The sequence below is a fragment of the Danio aesculapii genome, chromosome 18, assembly GCF_903798145.1.
Source record: "Danio aesculapii chromosome 18, fDanAes4.1, whole genome shotgun sequence".
Classification (NCBI taxonomy): Eukaryota; Metazoa; Chordata; class Actinopteri; order Cypriniformes; family Danionidae; genus Danio; species Danio aesculapii.
Window position 1 is genome coordinate 3410726 of NC_079452.1, and position 12649 is coordinate 3423374.

Consider the following 12649-nt stretch of genomic DNA (forward strand, 5'->3'; position numbering starts at 1 on the left):
GGATCTGAAACAGGCCTGGGCAGATGTATTCTGATATATTATTGTTGGTTTTCTTTGATAATATTGAGTAATATCACAATATGAATATGCTCTGAAACAATTGTAATGTGTGGACTTTTTTCAGTTAAAGCAATACCAATTAGAGGAAATTAAGCTTTGTTTGCTAGCTAAATAATGAAATTATGTTCTACATTGTCCATTAATAATTTATATCATTTATATATATTTGCTGTAGGTACAAATTAAAGAACATGGTAAAAAAACAAGCAATCATCAATATTATTCAGATATACACTGCAGTTTTAAAGTTAGAAATTCAGAATGGAACGTTTCTTCAATTAAATGAGTACCTTTGAATTTTCTATTCATCAAATCCACAAAGCATCTTGCTTTCTTAAGCCTAGAATCTGCATATCATAATTATTTTTGTGGAATCATAAGGCACTTGAGACCTGCTGCTAAATTCAAATAGATTTGCAAATAGATTTAAAAAAAGTTATTTTTTTTAAATGATATTCATAAAATTATTATCTACAGTATTTTTAAATAAAAGCATGAGGCATTGTTTTGAAGACCAAAATCTTACAAAATCTTTTACATAATTTATTGATTTATTTAATAATAATAATATAATGCATGGAAACTGTTGTAGAGTAAATATAATCATATTTACCAAGAAAGGCTGTCATGAAAATAAGTTGAACTCACAAATATTTTTTTGGCGCCTAATGTTTACATCTCATTGTCATCTTATTCCCATCATTCTGCTCCCGTTGTCAGGTACAGGCCAATGCAAAACTGGTCCACCCATCTAAAGAGTCCTGCGCGTCAGGAACACATTGTCCTGACACAGGGGTGGAACTCATTAGTGCATTGACAATTTGGCTGAACCGCTGCTTGCAACCAGCTGAGTTAATGCTCAGCAAGCAACATAAATCGCCCGCTCATTCACACACAGACACTCTTAACAAACAGAACCTTAACATTCGCTTTCCCAAAAGTGTTTGCTTATCTCTCCAAAACGATTGCCCTCATTTCTTTTCATTCACTATTCCACAGTGCCTCTCAAAAATATAGTAAGTGAATTGCTGCTGCTCACACTGGCAGTCAAGTCTAGAGAGTACAGTAGGCCATGATAAAATTTAAAGCACCCCTGTTTTCTTTTTTCAGACATAGGCTTATTTTTTAAGTCTCCTAGAGTTAAACAGTTTAGTTTTACCAATATTTTTGATCCATTCAGCTGATCTCTGGGTCTGGTGGAAGCTTTGGTGGTTGTAGCAGTTGCAATGATATCACGTAGTGCTTGAAAATAGTCCTCAGCTCTGTGTCATTGTACCTACCACAGCCATGGTAAGTAGGGCTGTGCATTTGGGGAAAATATCTAATTGCGATATTCTGACAGATATTGCTATTTCAATTTGAGTTACACGATTTAATTTTGTTGTCAAGCTTCAGATTAATAAGATCTGTATCGTAGCTTTGTTGCTGCTAAATGCATTGAGTGTTAGTAAAAAAAGGAACTGCAAAGATATCAACTTACTTAAACATTTGTTCAAATTTATTTTTTAATATTCAGAAATGAAACACAACTTTTTTTCTCTAGAGCAAACAGTAAGCACAATAAAATGACCTTACCCTCTCTGTAAACAAGTTGAGCTCAATTAGGGAGAGTGTAGCTATTATAAAAACAAAAAAACAATATTTATAAAAATACAGAACACTTTGCAAACTAACTGGCTGAAACAACTCTGAAATTAGAGTTTGCTGTTGCTTGCTACTAGATTGACTGTCACTGGCATATATTCAGGACTTTTTGGCAGACACTCATCACTCAATTGTGCTCATTTAATTGGCTAGTAAGACTATCACACACACAGACTGCAGTCACGCATTTGCTCTGTGCAGGAGAAATTAATAATACAAATTTCACATCGCAGCTAATCGCAACATTTCAAATTGTGATGCGATTTCGATTATCCCACAGGCCTAATGGTAGGCTGTAAATGTATTGATAATTACGCCAGAATGTATATATATTTCTCATCATGTCAACTGTCTTAGTACTGATGTACACAAAACTCAAGCTTTAAATAGGAGAATTACAAAATTCTTTATTTAGCAAGATGCTAATGGTCTAATATTATTAAATGATTTATGCTAACTAAGATTAAAAAAAAAATCCCGCCAGACCCGGAAATGGTAAAACTTAACTCATAAAAAGACTATTTCCAAAAAGTGTAGAGTTCCTTTAAACAAAAACTTTGTCACAATATAAAATCTCACAGAACTTTTAAAGCTTTTTTACTCTGAGAAGTAATTAAGCTTTCACATGGTTTTGCATGTAACCCATGTGATAACTCATGAGGTAGTCACACTGAGTTGAGGTATAAGGTTTACCTGCTAAAATAAAGTCAGCAGGATTGAACCCTGACCTCCATTTAACCATGACCTCCAAGCTCTCATAAATAGATAAAACTGCTTTCTCACAGTATATCACTTGTCGGATAATATTTCACTCTGTGGCAGTAGCTAAACTAAAGTACCCATGTCTTGGTAGAAAAGAGTGAGCTTTCACAAAATGTCTGTCTGCCATAATGAGCATTAATGTTTTCGCTGTTTTTGTTTATCAATTTCTATGTGTTTCATCATTTAATCTCTTAATGACAAATTTTATTCTATTTTTTTTAGGACTCTTGGTGGCCTTTCCTCAGCATTTCTCTCCTCCCTGGAAACTTCTGGAAACCAGCCTCTCTCTCCTACATCAAGCACTCCCTCCAAAATGTATCCTGAGACTTGGTTACCCATGAACAACTGTCAGGACTTCCTGCGGGTGCCTGTCTCCCGGGATGACCGCAGCTACCGGACTGTCTACAGTCTCTTCCACAAGACCGTATCTGAGACCAAGTTTCGCATCCTGAAGATTCTCCGCGTCCAAAACCCCTTCCTCTGGGAAAAGTACAAAAGGTGTGTTGGTAGATTCTCAAACAACGTCTAGATCCTTTGTGCTGTTAACAGATGTTTAGACTATTTTATGGGGCCAAGCGGTGTTTGGTAAACACTGACATAATGAACTGGTTGAAGAGAAGGTTATCTGGACAGATCTTTGTGTCATGAACTTTTAAAAAAAATGAATATTTAGCTGCACCTTTGCTCAACTCTGAGGCTTTGATGTTTGTGCTAATGCTGCTAGGTGTCAACCACGCTAACAGTTCTTACTAACTTAAGTTTTTGGTTGGTCGTTGGTTGGTTGTTTTTTGTGGTAATTTTATGAGGTGAACTTGTTAGCGTGTGAAAAGTGGAACACAGAGAGGAAGTGAGTGAGTGAGAGAGAAAATAGGGTGCTAGTGCTGAGGCCTTGTTATATTTTAATAAGACACTGTCATGGAAATAAGGTTTCGTCCCACTCGGCTGGGTATGATAGGTCACAGAAAAGGGATGAGTCAGGGAGAAAGAGTTGCTGCTGACTCATGAGGTATGTTTGTGCGTGCATGTCTCTTCAATGCTATCTTAAGCATGCGACTGATTAGCCAAGCCAGCCTTGCATATTTCCATGTGTCTAGCAATGCACAGTTGGAGTGATTGCTGTCTCTGAATGAACAGTAGACATGTTTTTACATATAAAATAGGGCTGCGCTATATCAGAAGAATCTTACATTGTAATATTTATATATTTTTTTTTATAAAAGAATTGATAATTTTAGACTGATTGGGGATGATTCTGTGGGGGAATGCATATGCATAAAATATAACAAACAATCTACAAGCATAGATAAATTCAATAAAGAAAAAGATACCAATTAAATAAATGATGTTTTTATTGTTTTCAAAGGAGTCAATCTGCATTCAGGTTTATAGTAATTGAATAATCAAATGTAAATTAATAGTCTTCGTTTGATAAACAACTCAATAAAATGAATTGTTATTAATTCATCAAAGTTATAAATGGTAAAATTTCTTATGCCTGAATGTATTTAAAATCCTCACAATGTCACAGGCCTCAAAAATGACTTGCAAAATGGCAGATTATAATCCAGATTCAACATTGCGTATACTCGCAATGTGACCATTCGCAATAGTCACATCGCGATATCAATGCTGAAACAATATTGCAGCTCTCTAATATAAAACATATAATTATTCTTGAGTATATTTTGTAATTTTGATTAGTAATCTGATTTTGAGTTTAAAAGTTCTGATCTCCAAAAAAATTCTGGCTGGTTTTGTGGTTCAGGGTCACATATTTAAATTTTTAAAATATGGTCACACATTTGTTTTTACACTTTCATTAACTATTAGTGTTCGTGTTCTAACATGACATAAAAAATAACAATACTTGTTCAGCATTTTTTAATCATTTAGTAATACGACATTTAATAATACGTTATTTAAATCCAGAGTTAAGCTTGTTAACATTAATGCACTATGAGATAACAAAAACTAACAATATACAGTTTTTATTTTCACTTAATTAACATTAACAAGGATGAATAATTACTATAAAATGTGTTGTTCGTTGTTTGCTCATGTCACATTTACTAACGGAACTTATTGTAAAATGTTACCATTGTTTTATTTAAATATGTGAATACGTGGTCCCTCATTATTCGTGGGAGTTATGTTCTAAAAATAACCTGCCAAAAGGCCAAATCCACAAAGTAGTCAGGCTTTATTTTTTTACTATTATAGATGTTTAAGGCTTGTAAAACCCATTCACTACACACTTTATACACTTTTCTCAGACAGGCATTAGAATTTTACAAACTTCCTGTTTTTTTTTAAACATTCTCAAAGTTCAAAATCTTTGTAGAAAAAAAATCAGTATTTATAGAATGAAACCAAATATCAAAATCATTTGATCTTTATTTATTTATTCCATAATGGTGCCCTACAGATGCGCAACATCTACATTTCTTTAGCATGTCCAGAAGTTCAACATTTTGTGCATTGGTTTCGTTGACATTGTGGGGAGAAAACTTGCAAACATACAGTACAGCACTTCATAGTCACATAGCAAGCAATCGAAGATTTATGTTAATTTGGCAAGCTGAACGCATTCTGGACTGTACAGGAGACACAACACAGAGGAGATTGATTGACAATGGTCTACAGCCAGTCAGGACACAGAACACAGTACGCTGTAGAAAAAAAAGCATGTCAAATTGTGGTCCACTGTGATTGTCACAGAGAAGCATTTTTGGAAGTGATACTGATACCGACTTTTTTTAATATGAAAACAACACCACAATGGATTACAATAAAATTAAATTTTGAATTAAATTTGGCAAGAATAGAGTGATGAATATATGAAACATTCGTATATTTAGTTTTGCCATTTCAGACGGCAAGTAAAAGTAAAACTTGTATATCTCGTAACTGAATATACAGGTGTGAGTATCTCATGTACGTGGTACAACATGCTTAATGCAATAATTCAAAAGTGTGGTGCAATAAACCTCTCAGAGTTTGACATGTCCAGCTGTAAGTTCTTCCTGATTATAGTAGCCTGGAAAAGCAAAGAGCTGAAGGAATAAAGGTTGATGTGTTCATATTCATGTGCAGGTGAAGATCTTTTGTACAATAGCTCTGAGGTTTCAGGGTGTGGCCAATGAGCAAGAGAGGAGAGAGAGGAGAGAGAGAGGAGGAGAGAGAGAGAGATGAGAGAGAATGTCATCTGGGTAAGCATCTGAAGAGGATTTGTTTGCATCAGTAAAAGCAAGAACAAAACAGATTTGATGGCAGAGTGACTTGAGTTAAAAGCTTTAAAGGAGATGAAAGGAGGAAGCTGAAACAACTCGAGTGATGACTTGGTGACGCATTTGGAAGTCGCAGGCAAGATGAGCATGTCAGTGGATGATTGTGCCAGTCTAGTCCTGGTCAGTGATTAATGGGGTCATTTGAGGTCATTTAGGGGCAGGCAGCGTCACAGTGAGTGCCCTTCTTATCAGAGTTTCTCTCAGCTAGGTTGACCTCCTGCCCTCTTTGCACATGACAATAGAGGGCACAGACTCGGGCTAATGGAGCTTCTTGCTGACTGGGTTCACTCAGGTCCTCGTCGCTTCATCTGGTCACTCACCCTTTCTCTACCCTCTCACTCCTCTGTTTCCATTTCGACCAGATGACAGACTGAGGGCTCCAGGGCTTGGCTTGTTGTCTGGTTTCTACAAGACTGCTCTGACACAACAGAAACTTTTGTTTTTGTAGTAAAACGGTCTATGAACCCTGATTTAAATTTTTATGATTTGAAACGTTGCAATTAGTTAATCATAAGAGGCTGTAATATAAAATCTGTATATATGTATAGAAGAATAACGAATAACATCTGAAGTGAAGTGCTTCAAAACCAGTCTGCTATGCTTCAGAAAATTAAACATGCTAGACTTTCAGCAAGGCATCGCAGAATGGTATTGGTTATCGTGAACATTACACGATATTTGAACATTTGTTGTTTATGACTCCCCACGCAGGGCCGGCGCCATCCATAGAATAGTGAGGCGAAGAATAGTGAAGATTAGAATAGCGAGGACAGCGTCTGTGACCGGGGGGTCTTCACTTTCATCGCGACACAATTTGAACTAAATCGTAAATTTAATGGCAATCGCAATATCTGTAAAAAAATTAAAAAAATCACAATTAGATATTTTCCCCAAATCGCACAGCCCTAGCTCAATCCCAATTTCTACCCTACCACTCGTTTTTGTGCGTTCACGTGAAGGTTATAGGGGTGTTTTCAATCTCTTTAGCTTGAAGGCGTAGGGTTAAGGGGAAGGGCTAGTTAGCCCTTGAAACTGATTTTTCAGGACCACACTCGAAATTAAGGGGTAAGAAAATTTCCCAGAAAATACAATCTACAATGCCAGCATAGCACAAATTAGATTTTTTTTGTCATTATTATGAATTTTTACGACAAGCAAACATATATTTTAATACACTCATAATGGCGTTCATGTTTTATGGTCATGCCTTAAAAAAATAAAAAATTTCGCTATCTATAATCCATAATAACTCTTGTATAGTAGTCTGTCAACATACTTTCACATCTGTCACTCAATGACACGCGAATACCCTTTTAGAAAATTCTAGTGGCTGGGAATTAGTTTTTTACAGTGTCTGCTATAATGTTGATGTTGTTTTCTTGTGTTTGGATGAGTATGGCCACGGTGTGAATGCACAGTATATTTATGATCTTATTGCCACATTATATCGTTATGATAACGTGATATATGGCTTCAGTGATTACCTGAAAATAAATACCAAAAAATAACGCAACTGAAATAACTACAGCAGTCGCCATCATCGATCTCATATGAAGTACCTCCTTGTGATGACGTACCATGACATGGGCAGGTGTTGTAGTGCTGTCTTATTTCTTAGGGGTACAATTTCAAGCCCTTCCCTATGGTACTCTGTTTTAAGGGCCAAGGGGTAGGGGTGAAAAAATAGAATTGGGATTGGGCCTGTTTGAATTTAGGGAGTGATTGACTTGAAAACAGATGTAATATTATTAGTGGTTTGTGAAACAATCAAACTCACAAATAGGGCTCTTCTATCATGTCTCTGACAGGGGACCATTTCTCAAGTCCACAATAAAGAGAAACAAGATGTTTTCCTGAAATTTAGTGTTGTATTTAGTATGATAATTTGCTTTGAAGTGTAGTGAAGTAGAAGCTTATGATGCTACATTTAATCTTTGGAAGGGTTTGACAGTTGTTTTCTTTAGTTTATATGCTTTGTATGTTTTTAATTTGAAGCCTTCATCTACCAGCATCAAATGATTGTTTTTAGAATTGAATGAAAATGATGTATTATGCTTCAGTTCTTAAATTTACCGGCCAAATGGTTTGAATCCTGGTTGTTTACACAAACTTGGTTCTCTCTGATGCTTACTGCTTTAATTTGTTTGCCTTTTGATAAGGATGTGTAATTGAAACGTCTGTTTCTCCTTCTCTTTATAGGAAGAAGGAGTACATGTCACGGCGCATGACAGATATGGACCGCATGCTGAACGAACGTCACCTGTTTCACGGCACGTCACAGGATGTAGTGGAGGGCATCTGCAAGCACAACTTCGACCCCCGTGTGTGCGGCAAGCACGCCACCATGTTCGGCCAAGGCAGCTACTTTGCACGCAAGGCTGTGTATTCCCACAACTTCTCCCAAGCGCTCGCCTAATGGTGTGCACTACATGTTCCTGGCCAAAAGTCTGACAGGCAAGTTCACAGTGGGCAACCCTTCCATGCGTCGACCACCTCCCCTGAATCCAAGAGACGCCTCAAGCGACCTGTTTGACCTCCTGCGTGGACAACTGGATGGACCCGCAGATCTTTGTCATCTTCAATGATGATCAGAGCTATCCGTACTTCATCGTTCAGTATGAAGAAGTAGGCAGTACAGTGGCTATCTGAATAGTGCTGCACTTCTGGAGATTTGCACACAAGACCTGAGCGCATATTCGGCCAGTTGGAAAAGAGACGGGAGTGGCTGTGCGCTGGCACTCTGAATGGAACTCATGGACCATAGGGGATACGTTCAGAAACGGTTCCCACCCTCAGTCGTGCGGGGAGGGTTTCGTGTGGACCTTTCAGTGCCCGTCTTCTCATACCCTCGTTTATAAAATGGGGACTGTGTGTATGTGTTCGCATGTATGGGTGGCGTTTTTAGTGTGTGAATCATGTGTGTGGATGAGTGTCACTGCTGTGGCTTCCATGGCTGATTACGGACTGGAACCTGCATTAATAAAAGGCCTGTCGATTACTTGCCACTCGGACTCGAGGCTGTTGTTGCAGCTTCAACTTTTTTTTTTCCCAATAGACTCATCGTTTCCATTGCTGCCATTCACGTTCCATACTTGCTATTTGTTCGAAGTTGTAAATACCTTCTCCTTGTTTATATTTGACATGTGTGCCTTTTGTTCATAAATAAATTGTTTATTTATGTTAGTCAATGTAACAAGTAAATAAAACATTTTTAAAAGAATCTGAGCGGTGTGAAGTTGCTGTTTGTTAACATGACCTGACTTGCATTGCTTGCAGGTAAAGTTTCGTAAGTCAATCATATGAGTTAACGAGTTTATAAAATTTAATCTCTGATTGAATTCGCTTCTGACCTTTTTAATAATACCTAGTGGCTGTTTAACAATTGACTGTTCCTTCATCCAGATCAGGGGTGTCCAAGCTCGGTCCAGGAGGCTGGTGTTCTGGAGAGTTAGCTCCAACCCTAATCAAACACACCTGAACCAGCTAATCAAACTCTTACTAGGTATACTAGAAATGTCCTGGCTGGTGTGTTGAAGCAAGTTGGAGCTAAACACAGCAGAACACCGGCCTTGCAGGACCGAGTTTGGACACCCTTGATCTAGATCAGGGATGGGCAAACTCGATCCTGGAGGGCCGGTGTCCCTGCATAGTTTTGCACCAACCCTAATCAAACACACCTGCTTGTAGCTTTCTAGTAATCTTGAAGACACTAATTAGGGTGTTCAGGTGTGTTTGATTAGTGTTTGTTGGAGCAGGTTGGAGCTAAACCAAGCAGGACAGTGGCGCTCCAGGACCAAGTTTGGACACCCCTGGTCTAGAGTCAACAACACAGCATTGAAGCACATGACATTCAGAGAAAAAAAGTCAGTGCTGGGCTAAGCTGGTCTTTTCATCAGGGAAGTGAAAGGGACTAAGCCAAACACTACTAAAATGCTTACATTTCATGAGAGGGATTACAGAATGGTTCACTCGTATTGACCAACCCCGGTGTTCCCTTTTTATTACTCTTTGAGCCTGTTCTCAGAATTAAAACCTTTCTCTTGTTCTCTGTCTGTCTTAACCAACAACGTTCGCTTGCTTGCCGTTTCTCTCCAGAGGACTCTGGTTTCCTAAGCTCCATGCTTAATGAATCCCAGAGAACCAGAAAGAGAAAGGTAGCAAGGGAACACCCTTCCCACCATGGAGCTGGCCACTTCAGGAAACAACAGGTCCCTCGAAGTCTCTACCGATATGCCTGATAGCACGCCACCCAATCACTCATTATTTCAGTCTGAATAACATCTTTGCCATTGTGTCAAGCCATTTGCAATATAAATGATCCGAGTGATTAAGGTTGAGTGACAGAGTGGGATAGGGCCTGACAGATGTCCAGGACTTTAAGCAAATATAGTGTCATCAGTTTACTTTGCAAACAGCTCTGAAACCCACACAAATGCCAGGTGTTTTTTGTCTGCCTGACAGCCATTGTGGAATTATCATTGGCATGTAGCCACTATCGTTTTGTGTCCTGGGGGTGGAACAGCCGAGGTTTGGGGGAAGGCAAGGGCCAGTCAATAGAGAAAACACAAGGGGTCTCCCATTAAGGGAAGTCAATAGATTGGTTTCCATCCAAAGCTGTGAATTAGATACTGCAATAACAACAGTTTGTAAATAATGCACTGGTTCCGTTCAATGAGTCAAAGAGAAAATCATCACTTCTTGGCAAACTGGCTCCAAATATGAAAAAGAAAAATGGTCGCTGCATTAGGAGAGGCCAGGGGCATCTGCAGGATTTTATTCAAATATACGCACATATCCACCAATCTCAAAAAACACTGATGCTTGCTGTCAAAGGCTACATTATTTAAGGGCATTGCTGTGAGTGAGACCGCGAAAATGAAAGCACATCATTGTATGTTAATTTTAATATATTTTTTGTTGGGCAGATATCTACTAGATAAACAAGAATAATGAATAACATATAAGGTCTCAAACTCTTTTGGAAGGGTGAGAGAACTCAGAAACTTGTTGTGAGAATGAAGATGTCTGCTTATCTGTGCCAGTCTGTCAGATACAATTGTTTAAACACCTTGAATGGTAGTGGTTCAATGCAAATCACTACGCTCTTGTAGCTAAAAAGGCGCTGAGACCTAAATTATTTCAAACAAGGCTCGATGCAGCACAGGACAAGATTTGATGGTGACTTCGGATCTATGCCGTTATCCACTGGACTGCCGTAAAAATGCACTGTAAAACCCAACAGTCAACTTGATCAAATGAAATGTGTTGTTAATTCAAAATTTACTGAAAGTTAATTCTACTCATTTGAAAAGAGTTTAGAACTCAGTGTTAGTTAATTACCTCATTACTACCACTTAAATAGAGTAAGTTCACAGTACTCAGCAACTCACAGTACTAGTTTTTTTTTTAACTCAAATGGTTTTTAGCAATCGGTTTCTGCAAACTGTTTCAGTTGCCTTAACTTATTGGGTTTTACAGTGCTCAGTTGGTTTGAGTTCTCTTCATTTATTGGGTTTTACTGTGCTCAAATTGCTTTGTTTACTCAATTGGATTAAGTTCACAGTACTCATTAGGATTAGTTTTTGATCTGTAATGATTTGTTGCAATCGGTTTCCTTAAACGGTTTTGAGTTGCATTCACTTTTTGGGTTTTAAAGTGTGGATATTATATAAATGGATGAAAGCAAATGAAATGACATTTATCTATGCACAGAAGAAACAAGGATGCATTGTAGACGGAGGACTTGTCCCCCAGCACGTGACTGTTTCCATGCGGTGAAGGCGTTTTCTCCATGTTTTTGTTCAACTGAGTGCGGCAATTCTTCAGGTCTGATCCTAATCACAAAAGTAGTCATCAACAGGGTCACATTTGTATTTGCTAAAATCTAACACAATTCTATGCTTGGGATATGTGTTTATTGTTTTCGGATAAGACAAATAGACGTAGGCTATTGCTGACTCGCCGCAACCATGGCTCTAATATTAATTTTTTTTTACTGTAGGCCTACATACAAAACTTTTCACTAAGCTCAGTAAAATGTTCTTTGATAAGTTATTAAAAATCTGTTCAATAATTCATTAAATTTGGCTTTAACAAATTATTGAACAGATTTTTAATAACGATAACGAATCGTAAAATGCTGGTTGTAATTTATTTATTATACATAAAATATATTTTAATAGCCTATATAAATAAATATAAGCATAACATATTTTTACATTTAATAAATAGGCTATTTTCTGAAAAATGGGCATGTCCGTGTTCATCATTCCATCGAATTTAAGATAAGAATAAGACACATATGTATATTCCGTGTATTTGAAGAAGCAGTCAGCGCATGCACAGAAAAAAAAAGCCTATAGGCATCTTAAAACTGTAATAGGCTATTAATAACACATATAAATGAAAGATAAATAACTGTTTCTGTTCATAGTTAATTTGTTATTATTGATAATGCTTAAAAATAATAATACTATTAATTCTATAATTATTAGTGTAATTAACGCATGTAATAGGTCTACATTAATGTGAAACAAACTAAATATCATCTTTAAAACTGTCATAGTGTTTCAATATCGATATCGTCGATACATGATATCGTCTATCGGCACAACCCTAATAATAGCAATCCAGTTTGATGATAGACTTTGCCTATGGGATTTGACCAAAACAATATTTCAGATGATTTGCTATGTGGTCTGTCTGCTAGTTTTTCCGTTAATGCTATCCCAAGTTTCAAAATGTATGCACATCTTGGTGTTTTCTTGAAGCATTTTTAATGCAATATTCCAAAATGAGCATTAACATAGCTAGCTAATGAATACAAACTGCAGAGATGTGACCCTGAAAACAAGATCTTAAGATATTGACAATCAGTTCCGATCTTCCTTTCTCCT

At 37.3% G+C, this 12649-nt stretch overlaps 1 protein-coding gene across 1 annotated transcript in view; it reads left to right on the forward strand.

Annotated features, from left to right (window-relative positions):
* tiparp (TCDD-inducible poly(ADP-ribose) polymerase) overlaps positions 1–8973 on the forward strand; it is a 36798-nt gene extending 27825 nt beyond the window's left edge. The window contains 4 exon segments of the mRNA XM_056478166.1: positions 2689–2964; positions 7953–8154; positions 8156–8287; positions 8289–8973. Coding sequence (XP_056334141.1) covers positions 2689–2964; positions 7953–8154; positions 8156–8287; positions 8289–8402 — 724 coding nt within the window. The 3' untranslated portion in view covers positions 8403–8973.
* The last annotated feature ends 3676 nt before the right edge of the window (positions 8974–12649 follow it).